The 20,670-nt window shown below is 48.6% G+C and overlaps 2 protein-coding genes across 2 annotated transcripts; one reads left to right on the top strand and one right to left on the bottom strand.

The window, feature by feature from the left end:
• Positions 1-627: 627 nt before the first annotated feature.
• LOC128727402 (odorant receptor Or2) lies at positions 628-2,228 on the bottom strand. The gene is made up of 7 exons (XM_053821310.1): positions 2,013-2,228; positions 1,808-1,891; positions 1,305-1,717; positions 1,140-1,239; positions 978-1,079; positions 792-899; positions 628-729 (listed from the first exon to the last, which is right to left on the bottom strand). The coding sequence occupies exons 1-7, from the start codon at positions 2,226-2,228 to the stop codon at positions 628-630; spliced, it is 1,125 nt and encodes a 374-aa protein (XP_053677285.1).
• A 14,715-nt stretch (positions 2,229-16,943) lies between these two features.
• Positions 16,944-18,419, top strand: LOC128723672 (odorant receptor Or2-like). Its single transcript, XM_053817433.1, has 6 exons — positions 16,944-17,156; positions 17,237-17,320; positions 17,394-17,809; positions 17,868-17,967; positions 18,037-18,246; positions 18,318-18,419. The coding sequence occupies exons 1-6, from the start codon at positions 16,944-16,946 to the stop codon at positions 18,417-18,419; spliced, it is 1,125 nt and encodes a 374-aa protein (XP_053673408.1).
• The last annotated feature ends 2,251 nt before the right edge of the window (positions 18,420-20,670 follow it).

Below are 20,670 nucleotides of genomic sequence, written 5' to 3'. Positions count from 1 at the left end.
GTTGCGCTGGGATAACTAACCCCATCGTCATCTGATTGCGCTGCGGTGCAGAGAAGAGACCAAGCTTGGAAGCGCGGGGATGGAATAAAAACTAGATAACATCGCTGGCAAGGATACACCGGAAAGCGGATACGGATCTCCGGTGGTGGCAGCTCCGTCAGCATCAGCGCCCGTTTCGCTTGGTTTCAATTAACATGGAAATGAAGTATGAGTCGAGTTTCCTTCCAATCGTTAGCCATTTACGCGAGCAAACGATTATCTATTGCCCTCTCGATCTCGCAGAGCGCCGAAGTAAAAATGTGCATCGAAACGAAAAGTTCAGTAACAACCCTAATGGTGGCAGGACAATGATGCACTCGGGATTCTTTTCGGTTTACGTTATGCAGTTTATTCGCACCAACGACTGGGGCGCGATACGAGCGATAGTGACTGAAGCGCGATAAGCTTTTGCGAGGAACTTTTCCCTCGATGTTGCGGCCAAGTATAATGGTGAGCTCTTGGGGCAACTTTCATGAGATCATCCCGGATAAAGACGGTGACTTCGTGACCGCTAATGGATCGACTTTCGCACTGATATGCGGCAAATCGATAGCAATCGGAGCAGCAGTGTATCCTTTCCATCTCATCCTAATTGTATACACGTCGCAGCAGAGTAAAGTATGAGTAGGAAACGTTCAGAAGCTTTTGAAACATTTCCAATGTCATCGGGTACACGTTGCCCACCTTGATCTGGAGAGAAAGAAAGGACTCAAAGGAGTAAGTTTTGTAGACAAAAAGTCCTGTACACCTACCGCCATCGGTCGCTGAGCCCGGGCAATGATGAGTATGAGCATCTTCCTGACAGGTTCCTCAAAGTTTGGCCAAGCTCCATTGTAGATGGCATCCCCGATTCCAAGGCTCTGGTATGGAAAATCAAGGAGTAAACTCAAGGATCAGGGTGGACAGTGCGCCTGATTTTCCCAAAATCCCTAGCTTACCTGTTCGAGCACTTCGTTGGCATGCCAGTAAAAGGCGAACATCTGCGAGAGTATCATGAAGATGTAAGACCCTATCATTATTATCTGCGCCAACTGATTGCTCTGTTGAGGAACGGAATGATTACGTCATCGATCGAAGGACGAAAGGTCAAGCACACTTACGATGCTCAGCAGAAATAGCAACGCGCAAAGCATCATTCCGAACGACAGGAATTCAAGCAGACATAGGTAGGTGACGAGTGAGTTGAGGTCATGCACGTATCTGTTTCACAGGAAGGCGAGCATTAACAGAAAACCATGTCCGGGAGCGCGATTGGGCTGACTTACGTGATGATTTGTTTGTGATACTTTAGGCACGCCTTTAGCTCGCGAAATAAAGCCCCAGGACTAATGTCTCCAGGAGTGGCTTCACGAAGCCGACCAAGGCGTTGCTTAAGGGCAGCGATCTGGACCAACGCGAAGAGGGTGCAGGTCGCGTAAAAGCTGGTGAACGGAATGTACATGCAGCAAGCCGGAAAGGTGAGGTAAACCTGCAACACAAACAGGACCTCGTAGGTCGGCGAGGCGAGCACGTCTATGCCCGGTATCGAGACGCTGTATGGTAGACCGCGCCCCGGCACAAACAGAGGATAGGTCACAAAGCAGGCACTAATGAAGACGCCTAGCCACAGGTTCGAAATCGATAGCATGCGCCCTCGGCGGGTGTACTGCTGCAGCACGGGTCGGATGTCGTTGTTTTTCTGCGAAAGGGGTTTGAGAGATGAGTGCAAACAACCGCGACCGCACGGTAAACAGAAGCTTCTAAGGCCCGGCCCCGAACCACGTGTCACCTCGAGTTGGACGTACTCCGCGGCAACGCCTTCGAAAAACTTCTCAAATTTCCGCCGGTTGGTCACGAGAAAGGACGTTCGCAACTGTCGTCACGCGGGGTACCGTTACCAGGGGTGATGAAGGTGAAAATAAACGTTAGAAGCGTCCCTCCGAAATCGATGAATGCATTCAGCTGGAATAGGACGAGCAATGACGATCACTTACGACCAAATTGAAGTACAACACGGTGAAATATCCGTTGATGATGAGCTCGCTCATGTCACCCCATGAGGAGTAGAGTTTGAGGAACTGACACAGGTTCAGGATGGCCACTGGAATGCAGCCGACCAGGAAGCGAGCCAGCCGTGGTTGCCGCAGGTACGACCAGAACAGCCACACCTTCACGTTGACGTCAATTATCGGACACTCTTCGATCAGCATTTTCCGAATTTTCCGCTTTGCCACCGGTGCTTGCGTGGGGTATTTATAGGGGCCACCTCAGGACGATGGAATTCAAATTGATTATAATCAAATTAATTGCGGACCATGACTTTAGGAGCAAATGATAGGCTGCGGTGACCGCCCTTCATCGGAAGCGAACAAGTTCATTTGAACTGGAAACTGTGGCGCTTTTCTTTCGGAAACGATCCGTGAGAAGACCACAGCTGCGTGGAATCGTTTTAAAGCGCGCTTGAGCCGCGTTGAAGGAGGAATTCTGTGTGCATGACCGATCAGGAGTCCTTTGGATCCATGGAAGACTATCGGAATCGGTGCGTCAATCAGATTCCGCGGCCAGCCTCGGACGGATGTGGGCATCCGTGGGTTCCGTTTTCCGCATCTTCAAGCACACAATGTTCCACCTCGCTGCAGAACGTTTAAAACCACACGACACGCAAGGTGCTGCTGCTACTGCTGCTACTGCTAGAAGACCTACCACAACCAGCCGGAAACCGACCGAACTGCCACGGGCACGTTAGGGCGGAAACGTGGAAATGAACCAGGACGCGCTGCAAATGGCGGAAATGCACCCGATGCATCCTGCGGTGAGATGAGGTGCTGCTCCGGTACGTTCAGTGATGTGGAATTCATTTCATTCCGTTCGTGTGTGCTTTTTTTTGTCGGTCACTGTGCGACACCGAATCATGTGCTTGTTCTGTTTAGTTTGTTTTTTTTTTCGGCCCTCTTGCTGCAGCCCTTGCACTCGAGAGCCATTCAGCTGCAGGGAAATTCGGGACAACATAGGACGAACATGTCGATCAGGTTAGCTGGAGTGGGACGAGGCTTGTGTTTCGGCAGTGCGCCCGTTTCCATTCATTTCGTGTGCCAATGCCGGTCCAGCTCAGCTCAACTAGCTCAGCCAACGTCCTGCCAACCGATGTGACTTTCTGCTCCATTCATTCGAAGCGTACGACTTCGTACAAAAACCACGCGACGAGCGAGCGAAAAGAAACCGAAATCCTTTTGGACCGTTGCCAGGACCGCTCGAGAAAATGGCCCACCGCGGGTGGAAAGGGCGTCGTTTTTTTATTTGCTTCTTCTTCTTCTTCTTCTCCTCCTCCTCATCTGCCTTTAGCGATGGCCTAAAATCGGCCACCGAGAAACTTGCGACCGCGTGCATTCCAGGGCTCAGGAAGGAAGCCGAATGCCGCCCGACGCCAAGGGCCGACGATTTTCGTCGGATCTTTGGGCTGCTTGAGTTCGGCCTCCCGGAGGGCACCGCACTCGATGCACATGTGGGGTTTTTGGCGGATTCCAAAACCATTCAATTCAAATTACGGCCAGCAGCCGTCGCCCAGCAGCGTGTATGCAACGGTCCCGTTCCGCATGGGTGGCCGCAGGGCTTGCGAGTTGATTTTCATATACCAATAAATTATCGTTCGTTGCCATTTCCGAACCGTCCCAGCTTCCCCGAGGGCTGCAGGATGTGCATATTGGAAATTTATGAGAGTCAATAGAGACGACGGCAGCGCCAATGGCCGATGTTACTGTGATGCAACACGCTTAACAATCATTAAATCATACGTATAAATCGGGGCGAAAGATTACGTCGGATTTGGATAGGAATGGAGGGTTTTTTCGTTGCTTTATTTAAGCTTATCTACTGCTCTTTGGACCTAGCACTTTTGGAGCAAATTTTAAGCATTTACCCGACAATTGGCATGTGTATTTGTTCCTTTACCTAAAGCAGTAGCAGTTTTCCATCTCATATTACATCGCCAGGAACCGCCTGCTTCGATATCACGGTTTTCTCAAACAGGCGTATTTCAGGTCTGCCACAGTAAATCCAATCTGGCATGATATGAGCCCAATTGCATCCAATCATCGTAAGCTTTGATCTTCGAGCACCATTACCACCCCGATTGTTTCTCTTCAAACATGTTTAATTATAAATCCATCGACTGTAAGCGCGCTCAATATCGCGAGAAGGCCGCAAATAAAACCTCTCTCGATCCCAAGAACGCCAACGAGAGCTGTTCGTTGTTCCGCGATCCTGCGCCAGGATTTCACCGTGCAGTGGCCGTTTCTATTTGCGAAGCCGTCCAGCAGCAGGATGTTGCTTCATAATTAATTACATGCGTTGGAATAACCGTCCGTTCACAGAGCTTTCTATATTGCCTTTCTCGTGACCGTGCTAAACGGTTGTTAGTTTATTTGTTGATTCTCGCTTAATGAAACTTCTAATGGGCAGGTGAAATTGAGCGTATGACCAGCCCTTCGCTGATCCGCGGCCGCGTTTTGGGCATGGTGGGAGGAAGTTTTCATAAATTTATACATTATGCATTCCGCCCTTCCCACTCGGTCCTCAGCCGCGAAACTCCGGGTGCGGGATATTTGTGTTCCGACGGCTTTTCAAAACTTATTTCCGACTGAGCCGCGTGGTTGCATATTGCATGAGCTGTCGAGTCCTGCTCGGTACGCCGATTGATAAAACATTGACTCTCAGTCGAAGCTCCGACTCTGGAAGGTTTTAATTTCGGATTAGCGATAAACGGCCGTTTTGTGTACACATTTGAGCCGCTCCTTCGAGTAATCCTTCGTGTTGAAAGGGACTTTTACTGAGCCTTTAACACCGCTCCCATTATCCTAACGGGTTCATTTGCCTGCCGCAGCTGGAAATGAAACTCTCCGCCCGCACCGTTTAATTGTGCGTCATTGCTAGGCAGTAATTTGATTAGCACCACCACTTTTCGTGGCCGAATGCAATTTGCATGCCGCCAGGAAAGGATGCACCACTTGTAGAGGTTGTTTCCGGGAAGATTTTTGGCGGCCCCGGACGAAAGTTCCCGTGCAAGTTTCGTCGGCGGAGAGGATCAACTTTTCCAATATACGCCTTCTAAGTTTGTTATCCCTGTCTGTCCTTTGTCTAACGCGGCACGGATCTTTCTACAGGACTTGGGTGAGGCGTTCGCGTGATACGCAGGACTCGTGTGACACGAAGTGGGCTCCGTAATTTGTTTTATCTCAACTTTGGCACGCGCTCAAACATCGCCATTTCCACCTCGGCACTCGACACTTCTCGGCGGAATCTTACAGTAACCAGTTTGTCTTAATTTTGATTCCGTGTGTGCGACGGAGTTCCGCGACGTGGCGATCATTTGCACTTGTGCCTGCGTGCATCCTGGTTCTATCCCTTCAGGTTCTATCCAGCTAGTCACAGCCGCACCCTACACGTGGTTACAAACACGTCCCGCACAGTCGAGCGATGAGTGCTGCCAAAAGTTTCCATGGCGCATCGAAACACAAAAGTTCACTTTATTTCGTTAAAAGTTTCGTGATTGTCTCGCAGGAAGGGAGATGGTTGCAATACGCCGGTGCAGTTGCATTGCTGCATTGCCACGCGAACCGCGCTCGTTTGTGATTGAAAATCGGAACACCGTCAACTATCTGCCGGTTTCGATTGTTGAGTTAACTTTTTCAACCTCCAATCAGCCAGCGGAAGACAAACCCACGGAAACAAGCGTTGCCTTTCAGAGAGAGAGAGAGAGAGAGAGAGAGAGTTGAAGAGGTGGAAATTTATATTTCCATACAATCTGCTAACATGACTGTCACGGAACCCGAACTCCTTCAAACGAATCCCGGAGGAATGTGATCAGTCACGGAATGTAACGCTTCTGCAGATTCCCCACTGCACACACACACGTTCAACCATTGTGCGCTGCATTTGAGAGAAAAAGGAAAGGATCCTCGTTTGAACTGGTTTTTAGCTCGTTTCGAGCACTTTCCAGCGAAAGGTACACAATTAACGGGCGGGCGTACATGCATAATTCAACCTCGGTCCCTAAGGCACTCCGTTCCACTTCCAGCTGTTATGCATGGAAGCTGTCATCGCCGCTAGGCGACGAATGTGTTTCATTTCCTTCGCAGAACCGCATCGGGATGGGAAGTGAGAAAATGGTGCAAACAGCTCGTGGAACCACATGCTACTCGGGAAAACTCCATGTTGGCCCATCGATTGGGTGAGCAACTCGCACAGAACTGAGGTATCGATGGCCATCGTGGGTTGGTTTCGATGGTTGACCGAGAATGGGGTCGAAATGGAGCAGAGCAGATCCCAGGGATGTCTTCCGTTCGAGTGAAACCAGAAAAACACATGCACCTAATGAGATTATTTAAGGGTTTGGTGTTGTGCAAGTGGGTTCCACCGTTCGTTGAGCTGCTGTCGTTCTTTTTTTCGATTTTTCCGTTGGTGAGAGAACACCAAGTTGAGTAACAATCTTGCTTCCGACTTCGTGCAAAGACAGATTATTTGGATATCGTTAGCACATTTCAAAGACCGCAGCTGGATGAAGAAAGTGGGTCGATTGCAGACTGCTGCTACGCGATGTTGAATTCCTCTACTTCTAGCTGTAGTTTTATTGACTGCGACGAACGTTCAACTAAGCGGCTTTGCACAGGTACTGCTGCTCGTTGGGAATAGCCCACGGTTTCGAACACACCGTAAGGACACTTGGTATCGTCACCAATGCCGCGCATGAAACATAAAGCATCCACAGAATGTTCGATGAAATAAAATCCATCAAACGTTATCACCGGACGATGCGTTGTGTGTCGTTTCCGAAACACAAAACCGACCTACAAAAACACATCCCCGCCAGCGCGGTATACAATCATGTATTGCGGTTGTTTGACCCGATCCTTGCAGGGATAAGCCTGCGCCAAACAATCGCCAGGCCGGTCCACAATCAACAATTCATGCGACGCTGCGCTCCCTGTCACACGCGAATGCATCGGGAAATAGAATGCACGTTTCCCGCCCGAGGCAACTGGTGATTGGTGATTGGGAGGGAGTGGGAGCAACGACAAAAAATGCGAGAAAGCAAAAAAAAATGGCGGATTGGGAGAATACACAGCCCACAGTTACGACCGCGCTCGCTAATTGTTTGAAAGCACAACCACCCATCCGCACAAACATGTCACCCATTTTGGAGATGGAGAGAATGCGAGCAGTGGTTTTTTTTCACATTGGGGAGTACACCAGAGCGGCCCTTTTGCGGTAGCGATGCATAATCTATGGCTCCGTGTGGAGCGCGAAATATTGTGACATGAATTGACGATGGATGGGTCCGACGGTTGCCGGTGAACTGTGGAAAGGAAAAACTCGTCTCCAAATCAGATTTATTCGCGTACGCTTGAAGCCGGTCATGTTCGATGCTGCGCAGCTCGCATCCTGTAGATTGGGACACTCCGGACTTCCGTAGGGTTCCGCTGGGAGCCTACGTGGTCCTGTCGCGTGTACGTGGCCGGGATTTGATGCCTGTGATCGAACAACGGTTGAGCTGAGTTGGAGAGTGAAATGTCAAACTGCAGTAACGGTCGAGAAAGGAACGCGAAGATGCGCCCTGCATTTGGGTACGTTCGGAATTTCAATGGCGGACGGAACTACACCCTGTGTGACCCTGCAAACTCGCTCGATAAATCGCTCGTTCTTGTGTGACCCAAAAACGACCCATATGTGGCGCATCGTTCCTTTCGGTTGATGAACTCAAGCTGCGTTCTGCTACTCTGTTACTTGAACCTTGCTCTCGGGAGTGACGAATCGTCTGCCAAAACTGCTCCACCAAACGGCAAACGGCACGTTGGAGCACCGAAGAGGCAATCATAATATTATGGATTATTGCCGGTACTTAACATCCACTGGAGATGCATCTGGATGGGATGCAACTGGTTGCGAGGTTGCGAACCGAGGTCGTTGGGGTTGCGAGTGGTCACGTATCTAACGTCGACCCAGCCCGGCCGGCGTTTAGAACGTGCACTCCATCGCTTGGGTACATGGCACGTGCGATGAACCGAGACAAACGTGAAAAAGGACTCACCGAGTGACAAAGTACGCGTATGAAGCCGATGAAACTAACATTACTCACTGCATTTATGACGTAAAGAGCATCGAGGAGCTATTTTGAAACCACCAACTTCATATATTACGATGTAACGTATGTTCATTGGCTGCACCTAGAAGTGCACAGACGACAGTCAACGGGTTGAGAGCCATTATTGCACGAAGCTGGTTCCACTTCATGGCAGTAGTAGTCGTCAAGTTTCGCAACGGATGCAGAGAAACGATTTTAATTAGCATTGCACTTTAGCGCAAACCTTCGCGACCTTATTATGCGCTGAGTGAACCTATCCACGGTAGTGTGTGCCTTTTTACTGCCTGTTTTTCATGGGCCCTACCACATCGCGAGCCACATTTGTTTAGTGAAAATTTCAATTAAAACATCGCTCATGCAGTCAGTAATTGATTGCAGCAATTCATCTGGAGTTCGTGGCGCTGAAAATCCCTTCTTCCCAGGGCAATCGCCATAATGCACCCTAAAACCATCCCTTGCATGCTCGATTTCTCAGGACCTTTACGAAGAAGCGAACGAACGGTAAAAACAACGCTGCTACGACGGAATGCACGCCGAGTTTGCGGAATCGACAAAACGTAAACGTTCGATTGGAATTCCAATTGATGTCGGGAATAGTTTTTTGGCATCTGATTCGCGCACCAGAGCGTCTGGTGGACGAGATGTACGATGGTGCTATTTGCCGTAGGAACGGCGGAAAAAAGTGCAGCGAATGCAGTTGGACGCATCCCGTGCAACAATTCGCAGAAAGCGAACAATCAGCGTCTGGCGAAGGTAAATGCGTTGAATTGTAAGTCGCATAAAAAGAGTTACCGAATCGTTTCCACTTTTTTTAGATCCTCCGACAGTGAGCGTAATTCTCGAATTTAAGACCATCAAAAGAAACGACCATCACACGGTAGGCCAACTTTCGCTGCTGCCTTCCTGTGATACCTGACTTCATTTATCATTACGCCACCAGCCGAACAGCCGGTGGATTATAATCCGTACAAGTGCTTTAGCGACTTTTCCCTTCACTGCAAAAGGGTGACGAGCGCGATATGGCGCACTCGGTCGCCATCTTTAAAGGACGCTTCAGGGCGGAAGGAAATAATAAGGCGAAACTGGCAACAAAAACCACACTCGAACCACTGGTTTTTTTCGCCTCCCAAAACCCTCAAATGCTGCAAGATTCTCCTTTGTTCCGGGCCAAATAATTTCATTTCTGGCTTTTCTCTCCCATCTTTTTCTCCACCTACTGGGCGGGGTGGAAAGAAAAGAGCAATTAATAGATACTGACTAAGTTAGTTTTTCACAGTTGAGTCGGTACCGCGCGGAGGAAATTACTGCAAATAGTCGAGAAGCGCTTTTAGGTGCTTTTCAATTCTGCCTTTTGCGGCCCTCTTTCGCTGCAGCACGTTAAAGCAACGTTTGAGTGGGTGGCCTGCACCTAACTAGGGCGTGAATACATTTCCATCAGTACACTTAAAGTACAGTTGTTAAACGGTGCTGCGGGAGTGCTCGTTCTTTGGACTGCAGGCATTTTGATAGAATGGAGAACGATTGCACTTCTGCTGCAATAATCACCTGCAGCTATCCGCTACTTTTTCGGCTCTTTGTTATCCTTTTAAGCGTGCTTGGCTGGATGTAACCGTTCGTTGCTGATTACACAATGTGAAAAAGTTTGAAAGAACATGTGGTCATTATTTACGGTACATGTACCGTATGTGTAAATGTACGCGACAATGTCCTGCATATACGATTTGTTCTAGGCTTTGCATGTCTGCTGAGTATGAGCCTGAATCAAGCTCGTGCGGTTGTTCCGGTTTCCGTCATCGTGTAACCCCGAAATGCCGTTCACACGCGCCGTAATCAGCAAACTCAACAAGTGACTTCCAAAGGACCTTCACATCACTTCCCGGTGGTGATGCCATGGACGCTGTCTCGAGTGCGTCATGCAAACGTGGCAGCATATGCGGACATGGTACGGTACATCACACTCCCTGGCCTACTCCCGAAGGATGCCGGAGTGGGTGTATGTGTGTGTGTGGTTTTGCGGAGGCGTCAAATATGCATGCGGCCTCCGAAGGACATTGTTGTCACTTAGCATAAATAACTGGAGCTGAAGAAGTCGCTTGAGCGTTTCAGCCCGTGTCAGTGGCACATACATCATAGTTTCAGTCACAATAGTTGCACTCCACAGAAGCTGACGTACATGACGACGATAGCTCTTCCTTCTCGGAAAGATTTAACGGTTCGGTGTGCGTGGTGGAGAAACGACTTGTGGGGGTAGTCCTGGCAACTTTTGCTGGCAAAAGAGCGGATTCCGGATGTGGCTGGTACAGATCTGCTCGGGTGCAATGGCGCAAGATCTCATGAATGTTTCATTCGATCGGAAATCTTCCAAGACACATGAAATGGGTTCCTAATCGATTTAATTCCTCATCCTGAGTCTGCACCGGAAACGCGTTGGATAAATTTTCACACTCACCCTCGACCCTTCAATCGATTTTAATCGCTTCTTCTATTGCGTGTTATTGACGCTTCGATACGACGTAAGTGTCTGATTTATGCAACGGCATACTGGCTCCCTATCCGCAGCCATAAAGCTCTCATTTGGTTTTTAAATGACTGTAAATAGACAGCACAATATCGAAACGGTCCCAACAGTCGTGGCCTGGTTTCAGTTGATGACTTTTCACCGTGCGATATTTGCATGATACACTGCGCCTCGTTGGCACGAACAGTCGTTCCAAGGATCGTAAAATACGATGCGAAAGGAGCAGTTTCCAGTATCACCATCACCACCAACGAGTCCAAGCTGGACAGCTTCTTCGTGCAGTCCGGAAACGGTGCTTTGCGTTCATTTCCTTCCTGCTGGTCAAGCGATCAACAACGGCACAAAGAAAAAGGGCCATAATCGAGCTAATTAACGCTTTCTTGGGCGAAATTCGAATTAGATCATCCTGCTTGTTCCCATTACTGGCCTCACGGAACGACGGAAGACTGCAATTTCGATGCTCTGTCTCGCTTTCGGACCTTGTGCATCCCGTTCGTCCACCCACACCCCCCCCCCCCTCCCGCCTGAACCGTCCCGCCTACCGCGGGTGGTTAATTGAACATCTTGTCAACACGGGTCGATGCTTGATTTTCCCCCTCGCAAAATGGACTTAATTAAGGCGATGGTGATTCGACCCGGAATGCCCCTGTCAGATGCCGAGCTGTAACCACAGCGTCCTGGCCGATGGATTTCCAATCAAGAAACCATCTCTCTCTCTCTCTCTCTTTCTCTTTGGTTCTGTGAATGTGGGTCCTTCGGCGTCATTGGGCGTAACGAAGGCCGCTTCTTCCGCTGGCGACACCTTGGAGGGTGCTGGAAAAATGAAAAAGAATCCGGCCTCACAACGACAGGACGACGGAAGGCAGCCAAGTCAACCGTCTGGCGCCGACACGGCGTCAACACCGGCGTCAGTGTGGAAAAAGTATCCTTACAGACGACTCGGCCGTCTTGAACGCGGACAGCGAAAGTGTTGGAAGGCTTTCCCCGGCGGTGGGCGCGAGTATGAATGGGAAAAATATGAATGATGGCTGTTTGCGGGTGGATGACAGTTTGATGCCATGGTTGTGCGATTTTTCCGCCTCGTGCTTCGTGCGTTTTTCCTGTTTGTCCGTTTCGGTCACCCGGAATGGCTTATCACCCTCGTTTTGATGTGAAAAATCGGACATTCGCGGTGCACCGCACAGGCTGCCAGTGACAAGCCGTGGTTCGTTCAACGAGTATTTATGTAATTCGAGATTCTTTAATCCTTTTCTCTTCAAACGACTTTGGTAGGGGCCGGATGGCAGGGACGTTTGGCAGTGCGCTTTCACGTCGGTGATTTTTACTGACTGGCCTCGGCCGTTAATCATCGCAACAAACATTCATACATGCTCACAAACACACCCACAGATAGCTACTCAAAGGACGAAGTTATCCTGCGTTGGCTTTCGGGCCCTAAAAACGTGCTCGGAATGCGCGAACAAACACGCGAACGACCGGTCGGATAGGTTTTCCGGGTTTTCCACCGTGCGTACCCGCTTTATGGGGCAATATTTATCAAAGCAAACCATTCTCCATTGCCTCCCTACGTCCACCACCAGCCACAGCTTTAACAGAGCGCAGTTGTTTTTGCGTTACTGCGAAATTAATTTCCCACGGGCAGATTGTGGGCCAGCACGAAACGCGAACACGTGCGAGGACTGGCAGGAGCCGTGCGAGAAGTGGAATTTATCAGTGAACTCCCAATTAATTATAGTTAAACAGTGGTCTACCAGCCGACCAGCAGACCGCAAAGCGGCACGTTCCTAATGGCCAGTAAAGCCCAGCACACGGGTGTACGGATCGAAGGTTGGGGACAATTTGAACAGAACGTCCCATTCCCGGCCAGGCTACTCGCGGGGTTGCCGATAATGACCACGGTGATGGCGGTGGCTCATTGGCACGATTTGGAAAAGTAGATTCACGCGCAAGATCGCACACCATTATTGACGCTATCGGGGGTGCCTCACGCGACCACGGCAGGATGTTTATAAACCATCAGCGTTACGCGCAGTCCCATCATAAGCATCACAAAACAAGCTGTCAGCGGCGTTCTCGCTTGCCGCGTCGAAGGACGAAAAAAGAAAAACCCACCACCGGTGGCAGCGGCGCGAGCGTCAAGCAAATAATGGACTTTCCCTTGAGTGCGCAAATATTTCGAACACATTTTCCACTCTCCACCAGCTGACCACCTGGCAAGGTTGGAAAAGCGCGAACTGATGTTGCTACAACGGCAACACGCATTATCAACCACCCGTTCCCCGGCCTTGGTCGGGAAGAATGAAAGGTTTCGGATTATGTGACCCGTGGTACAGCACCTGCCGAGGGAAAAACTATGTAGTAAGCCACCTGCCTGGGCCGTGGGTCGTGGGTCGTGGGCTGTGGGCTTGACAAATTGCACAAAAATTCGATACAGCCGGGTCGAACGAACTCGGTTCTGATGCATTTTGTAATCCTCGGGCTCCGAATAGGGTCGAACCGGCCGGATGTTCGGGTTGAGGCAATAAATTAACAAAATTATCATATCGCACCGAACAACGGCAGGAGGTCGCTATTGTGTTCGCTTTAAGGGCTTGCTTTGGTGGAAATCGGAGTGCGCGCGCGAGTGAGAGAAAGAGAGCACTGTTTTGTTTCCCCACGTGCTATGAGGCTTCGTTTTCCCATCTTGCTACACGCGGGAAAATTGTGCAAACGCATGAAAACCCGCAACAGGATGACACGATCACTGGCACGATTCGGTCCACGGTCGATGATCGTCCTACTGGCGCCCATGGTGGGGTGGTTTTTAGTGCATTTTCCACGAACCACATCTGCGGAAAAGGCACCACCGGGCCATCGATTTTCCACCGTTGGCAATCAAAACAATGTCAGTGTGCCGTCATCGGAGAAGTAATCCGCCCGAGCGGTCCGACGCATGGTATGGCGTGTATTATTTTCTGCCACTCGCGACTCTAGCCACTCACAAAAGCACTTTTCCGGCCCTAGGGTGGTGCAGGGATGAAGCGAACCCACGCCCACACACATTCCTAAAACCCACGAAGCCTAAACACCAGCGTGTTCAACGACAGGCGCCTACTGCGACCGTCACACGTGTTTTATTTTCCGTTTGCAAACGGTTAGCGCTATTTCGTAAGGATAAATTGCGTCCTCCCAGTGGAGCAGACCCCCGTCGGTTGGGTTTTGGGTTGGCATTTTCCTCCTCTAATGAGCGGCAGCAGCCCGAACATGGTTTGCTGCGATGTGCCGGATGTTTGCGCGGCTTGCGAGAGATGAGATGCAACAGCAGCTTCCGCTTTTTGTGAACACACACAATTAGTTAATTTGCCCGCAGGGAACTCGCGAGGGCGCGCTTGGTGGAGTCGCTGTTTGAGAGCAAAGGCTGGAAAAGTTATCCCTCGCTTTGGCTGGGGGTTGAAACGACGTTTTCGTTTTTCCGGCACCGGTGTGCGTGCGTTTCATTAATCAATAACGAGCACACATTTCGAGCGCCGGTGGCGTAAGCCATTCGAATCGCTCGAAATGAGGCTGTTATCCTTATGCTGAGCTCGAACCTTCACGCTCTCGCCTCGACTTGCGGAGTCCGCCAAGTGAACCAGAAATTGTACAACGTTGCATGCTAATCCTGGCACGGTTTTCCGGGCGGGAAAAACAATAACACACGCCTCGAGTGCTGCTTCAATGTTGACTGAAAGCCCACAAGATGTTGGATATTTTAATGCACCACTGTAGGAAATTCACACCACAAATGAAATCATCCCTACAAAGACGCAGTGCGAGCAGAAACCCTAAAATCTAATTTGTTGCCCGCACGCCTCGAGCACGGCTCAAGCTGGGGTGTTTGAGGGTTTTATGCACCATCAAAAAGCATCCGTACCGATGTTGGTGGTGGTGGTCGGCGTTTGGCTTCGTTTGGAGCATTATTATATTTGTTCGCTGTATAGAAGTTCGAGGAACGCCTTCCGCTCGAGTTCCGGTGCTGCATCCGGTTGTAAAAGTGTGAATAGGACCCATTCCAGCTCTGATGTCGTCCTGACCGACTCCGTTCTTAAAGCTAGCAAGCTGTTAAAGCGAGCATACGAAGTGAAACAATATGTCGAAACAAATTATCACCGCACATTCTCGATCTTTGCTTAGAGGCTTAGCTTTGATTTGTGAAGCTTCTCAAGCCGGCCACAATAAACGTCCCATTTTCGCATTAATCTTCTTACAACCTTCGTGCTAATTCTTGCGCAAGCCACGAATGCCATTCACTTCTGACCTGCCAAACGCGGAATTTCCCTGCCCATCGTTGAGCGAAAATACCCTGCGAGCAGAGGGGAATTTGCAAACAAGTTTACTTTCGACCGACGAGATTACGCGGGCGGGAAATCTTTGCCCACCACACTGGAAGGACCCATTCATCGTTCCCGGCTTCTGATGCATCATGAAAGCGGACGAACTTCCATTAGCGCTGGACGTGAAAGAAGCGAAGTTAAAGAAAAGTTTCTATTAACTTGCCATTTTCCGGATTATACCTTTCAACTCCAATGCACCGTTCATTTCTGCTCCACCGTCGGCCGAAAGACAAAAAGGGACACTTTTGTGATGGAAAACTTCCAAACCAATACTTGTACACCAAATGCTAGAGCTGAGGACCAAAAGCTCGTGTAATGAGTGTTTTAAGGGATTTTGGGTCAAGTTTAACGTCGATTTGCCGCAGAGAATTCTCCCTGGGGAACTAAAGCCCACGCTAAATGCATAATTTTCCAATGAACAGCATGCTTGGATGCCGCACCCAGGATCACCAGGGACGATATGCCTTTAATTGATTGGTTTCACATTCCATCTCCCACAACCAGTCATGGACATGTCGTCATGGCACGCTGCGATAATGACGGGATCAGGACCATATGCTTTCTGTGAGATAATTTTTGTCAGCCCTGAAATGCCACACACGAATGGGGTGCTGCATGGGAAATCCCAAAATAATAAGTACCAGTCCCTCAGGGGGCAGGACACACAGATATATTATTCGATTGGGGAATAATTTCGAGCGTAAAAAGTGATGCTCTGCAGTTCCGGGCTGTAGATTGGGTGCTGCGAACTGATAATTGTAATTCGTATGAACTCACTCCCGAGCAGCGAATGAACGAGATGCGTTCCTGCGTCCCTGATGGAAAATGGAGATGAGCACACACACACACAAACAAAAAATCTCACAGCCTACGATGTCGCTCGAACAAGGACGAACCGGAGCACATGCTGTGAGGCATGCAAGCAATTTATCAAGCGCTTCTAATGCATCGGGCCCACGTTGCGTTTGAGCCGGGAAAATTCTGGAAATGCGGTGGCGTGAAAAACGCACCCTCCAGGTGCTCGCGCGCGCACCTGTTTATTGCTTTCGCGGAGACACGGAGAAATTGCGATTGCGAGCATAATTGAATTTCGCCGCACGCTAATCGATCGCGTTGCAGTTTTTGTCACCGAGTTCTGCAGCGAATACGCCATAATTGGCCTTCGGTTGTGTGGGGCTTTAAAAGCTGGTGCGTTTGCCGTGGAAATGGTCGCCACGGTTTTGTCACACGTTGCGAGCCACGGTGGATTTTCCCATGTCCAAACGTATTAGGCGCTGATCCGAGCGACGTTAATTGCTAGCTTTCGCGTGTACAAACCACCAAGATGGTGCGTCTTGGCGGGTGTTAGGGCGTCAAAATGACACTCCCACCCGTTTAAGAGTCCGGTGAATCGACTCCCAACCTGAAACCGTCAATTATCGAATAAGGATACGCCCGCCAACGGCACGCCGAGTCCTCGTGGCTCCACTCGCACCACTCTAATTGGTCGGTATCCCTTGAGGAGGGCCCAACTTTTGACATCGTAAGGACGAGTTTTTCCCCACCGATTGCGTCGAGAGTGAACGAGCGCATTTACTTGCAAACGGAGGATAAAGTTTAATTCCTCTCTCGTGCTGATCTAATTCATTACCGGAAACATACTGCCCACCGTGGCGCTGGTTCGTCCTTGCACAAGAGTTTAAAATAGCCCTCGAGAGGGAAACGAGGCCGCGTTTTTAACGGTGATGAATTTTTCATCATACCCTTTCCGCGCACGTACACGCACGCAAGGGTGCCGGAAAATTCGTTTAAAAGCAGTCGGTAGCAGCGCCATCGACATCATTCCCTAAGTGGTTTTTAATAACTTCATTCGCTCGGAGTTTCGGGTCGACGGATTCGATATCTCCCTTGGCTGCTTGGCTGCTCGAACCTCGCAAGGATGGAGGTCCTTGACTGCCCGCTGCTGTCGGTGAATGTGCGCGTTTGGCGGTTCTGGTCGTTCGTCCTTGTGCACAATTGGCGGCGCTATATCAGCATCATCCCGGTGACGGTGCTGAATGTGTTCATGTTCGCGGACCTCTATCGGGCCTGGGGCAACATCGAGGAGGTCATTATTAATGCTTACTTTGCGGTGCTCTATTTCAACGCCGTGGTAAGTGCCTCGAGATGCCGGAGTCGGTGGTTTGGGTTGATTAATTTGCGGTTTTTCGGTGGGCTTTCGTGGCATCTCAGCTTCGAACGCTCATTCTCGTGCACAACCGTGACAAGTACGAGTCCTTTTTGGCCGGAGCTGCTCGCGTGTATGAGGAAATTCGTGTAAGTTCGTGTTGCGATGCTTGCAGAGCTGCTTGCAGCCTTGATGTCCTTTTTATTTTGTCTAAGGCTGCAGACCCTCGAGGATGAAGCGATCGGAAAACTCGTCACGGCCTACACGAAAAGGGCGCGTTTTCTCTCGATATCTAACCTCGCACTAGGAGCCTTCATCAGTGGGTGTTTCGTCGTGTATCCGCTCTTCACAGGCCAACGTGGTCTACCCTATGGCATGTTTATACCGGGCGTGAACAACTTCGACTCTCCGCAGTACGAAATTTTCTACATCACGCAGTTGGTGCTCACTTTCCCCGGGTGTTGCATGTACATCCCTTATACCAGCTTCTTCGCTTCGAGCACACTTTTCGGGTTGGTGCAGATCAAAACCCTGCAGCACCAGCTGCGAAACTTCCGGTCGGAAAACCTTGGTCTACCAACACAGAGTCTCTCTAACACGCTGCAGAAGCTCATCGAAGATCACAAACGCATCATTCGGTAAGCGAAAGCCCACGATTCTGGTGGCTTTTTGATGGGTTGTTTTTTTCTCTTGCAGATATGTGCAGGACCTCAACGATTTGGTAACGTACATCTGCTTGATCGAGTTCCTCTCCTTTGGACTGATGTTGTGCGCGTTGCTCTTCTTGCTCAACATAGTAACATGCCAGCGAAATCGTTTGCCAGTGTTTCGAGTTTGCCTGAAACGCATCGTTGTTTGTTTGCAGATTAGCGTGATGGCCCAGATCGTTATCGTTGGAGCGTACATATTCATGATCCTTACGCAAATATTCGCCTTCTACTGGCACTCGAACGAAGTGCGGGAAGAGAGCATGGCCATTGCAGAAGCTGCTTACAGCGGACCGTGGCTTGATGTGGATAATGCCGTCAAGAAAAAGCTGCTTTTAATCACCATTCGTGCCCAGAGACCCCTCGAGGTAAAAGCATCTCATTGCTGGGAATTGTTGTGGGTGCGCTTAAGACGAAAGTTCTTCTCAATATACTGTAGATTACTGTGGGAAATGTATACCCTATGACGTTGGAAATGTTTCAATCACTGCTGAATGCATCCTACTCGTATTTCACGCTGCTGCGACGAGTGTACAATTGAGCTGAAGCAGAACATATTCACCAGTCTCACCGTCACAGAAGGAGCAGTATTGATCGGGTCTGCTTTCATAATGATGATTCGCCAAGTGATGTCGAAAGGTTAAAAGCCACGAAGTCGGGCAAAGTCATCACTCCAGCTCGTCACCTTTTAGCAATAAAAGCGCCCCAGCGTTGCTCCCTCCACAGGCGAAAAGTTTGTGAAGATTTTATCTCTTAATCCACCGAAGGGGAGCTGATTACGTGATACGATTAGTGTGAGGCGGAATCTTTACCCTCTCGACGTGAATCTTGTAAGTTTACGCTTGAAACGACTTTGTTTTTCAAAGCACTTTTGCGAATGAAATGTCTTGTCATTGCGTTGAAACACTCGCAGAACATGATGCATCATATTCCTGGAGTAATGACACACATGGTTATATAGATTACAAAGCTATTGGCAATAGATTTCTTATTAATGTATTTAAATCACTTAAATTAAAATGAAAAGCATCTGCGCGGCACTCGAAAAAGGTCCTGTTAAAATATTTCAACGAAAAATGAAACTTTTAGTTTTAAAAACGCTTTGAAATGTTTCACGAATGTGTAATATCAACATAAAGAATTCAAAAATTTAAAAAAATTGGCATGCAGCTAACAAGCTGCTATGCTGTGTGCATTATAATCCACAACAGTAGGCAAATTACTTAAAAAACTAAAAAACCGGCCCCTATTTCTAATTCTACACAGAAATTCACATAACTAAACAAAATATAGCAAATGTGAAAGATAAAATAACGTTGTTAATAAAGTTGAGGTTTTAACTAAGCATGGACAAACGCTCACTGGAATTCGTACGAAAAATGCATTACTGCATATTTGCTTTGCAAAAACAAGTATTTTTGGAGGAAAACGTATTGTCGAAGTTGCTTAATCGGAAAGGTTTTTTTTCGACAATTTTTTGTGACAGAAAGTGTCTACAAAAGTATGTTTACAATTGATCATCCTTGGATTTCTTCAACCAGGATGCGCAAGCTTCGTTGTTGTGCTTTCGATATTATTTTGCTCCTTTTATTTATGAGGTACACCAAAAGTCAACTGTTCGTATCCTTTTCGTATTCTTCAAGTGCCGTTGAATTCAAAAAATGTTGAACGATTTGAAAAATTACTGCTAATTATTCAAACAACAAATGTAGATGCGATACTGCAAATGCTCAATTTAAACGAAAACAAGGCAACAGCACGCAACAAAAAAAAGTTAAAAAAAATTTGAAAAATTCCCGTGCATCGATCGGCGTAAATACTAGATTTTTCGCAAAAGTAACAGGAGAGCATACTAACGACAAAACTGTCATACAAAAAATATGTCGTATATCAGTTTGTATTCCAGCTTTAAATCTCACTCATAGATGGCGCTAAATAGTCGGTTGAAATGTTTCAAGCGATGAAATTGACAGCGCCATCTATGATCAAGTAGTTCAACCGGCGAACCATTTTCGATTTTGAAGCGTTTGAAAGGTTTCAAGCGTTTTTGATAGCGCTATCTATGTGTGAAATTTCAGCCACGTGCACGATCTGTTATACCAAATATTTTTGTATAACAGTTCGAGCAAAAAAAAATGTAGCCTGCTAGTAGGTATGCTCTCCTGTTACTTTTGCAAAATTTTGCTGTTTTGCCCGATCACCGTACGGCTTGAGTTCAAAATTCTCTATATCACTTTTTTTGCTTTGCTTGCAGTTGTTTATTTGCTTGTTGCGAGCGTGTTCTTTGTGAATAAGTACGTTCGCAGTGCCACGAGTAGATCTGTTTTGAATAATTCGCAACACTTTCCAGCCGATCTTTGCGTCCTTTCGTAGCAGGATTTCTCCGGGCAACTATGTGATATAAAGGATGCACGAAAGCACACACACTGAAGAAAAAAAAACCCACAGGATGTGTATTATCAAAAACAATACGTTTATTTCAATATTCACGTCAGACATACTGCTCGCGGCTCGATCTGGCCATACATGTGTGGGTGGTGATGTGAATGTGGGGCGTGGTGATAATTCATTCATTCTTGCTGCTATACGCGGTTTTCCATTTTCCAACTCAAAACAACACGCACAGTCCGGGGGATATTTGTTTAATCTAGACAGATATCATACAGCTCGACCGGTACGCAACACCTGCATTTTCGGCCATTCTTCGCTCCAAACAGGCAGCGATAAGTACAAAGCGTTGGGAAATTCGTAATGGCCGCCCTTTTCGCGGTGTGCTAGTGTGGACTATACAA

This window comes from Anopheles nili, chromosome 3 (genome assembly GCF_943737925.1).
Source record: "Anopheles nili chromosome 3, idAnoNiliSN_F5_01, whole genome shotgun sequence".
Taxonomy (NCBI): Eukaryota; Metazoa; Arthropoda; class Insecta; order Diptera; family Culicidae; genus Anopheles; species Anopheles nili.
Note: the sequence above shows the minus strand (reverse complement) of the source record. Positions and strands in the feature narration are given on the sequence as shown.

Excerpts from the sequence above, each read along its gene's own strand:
- LOC128727402 (XM_053821310.1), bottom strand. The coding sequence starts at position 2,228 with ATGCTGATCGAAGAGTGTCCGATAATTGACGTCAACGTGAAGGTGTGG. Across the intron at positions 900-977 it reads CCAACGAAGTGCTCGAACAG|AGCCTTGGAATCGGGGATGC; the intron begins GTAAGCTAGGGA and ends TTTCCATACCAG. Across the intron at positions 730-791 it reads GGGCTCAGCGACCGATGGCG|ATCAAGGTGGGCAACGTGTA; the intron begins GTAGGTGTACAG and ends CTTTCTCTCCAG.
- LOC128723672 (XM_053817433.1), top strand. The coding sequence starts at position 16,944 with ATGGAGGTCCTTGACTGCCCGCTGCTGTCGGTGAATGTGCGCGTTTGG. Across the intron at positions 17,968-18,036 it reads TGCTCTTCTTGCTCAACATA|ATTAGCGTGATGGCCCAGAT; the intron begins GTAACATGCCAG and ends GTTTGTTTGCAG. Across the intron at positions 18,247-18,317 it reads GTGCCCAGAGACCCCTCGAG|ATTACTGTGGGAAATGTATA; the intron begins GTAAAAGCATCT and ends AATATACTGTAG.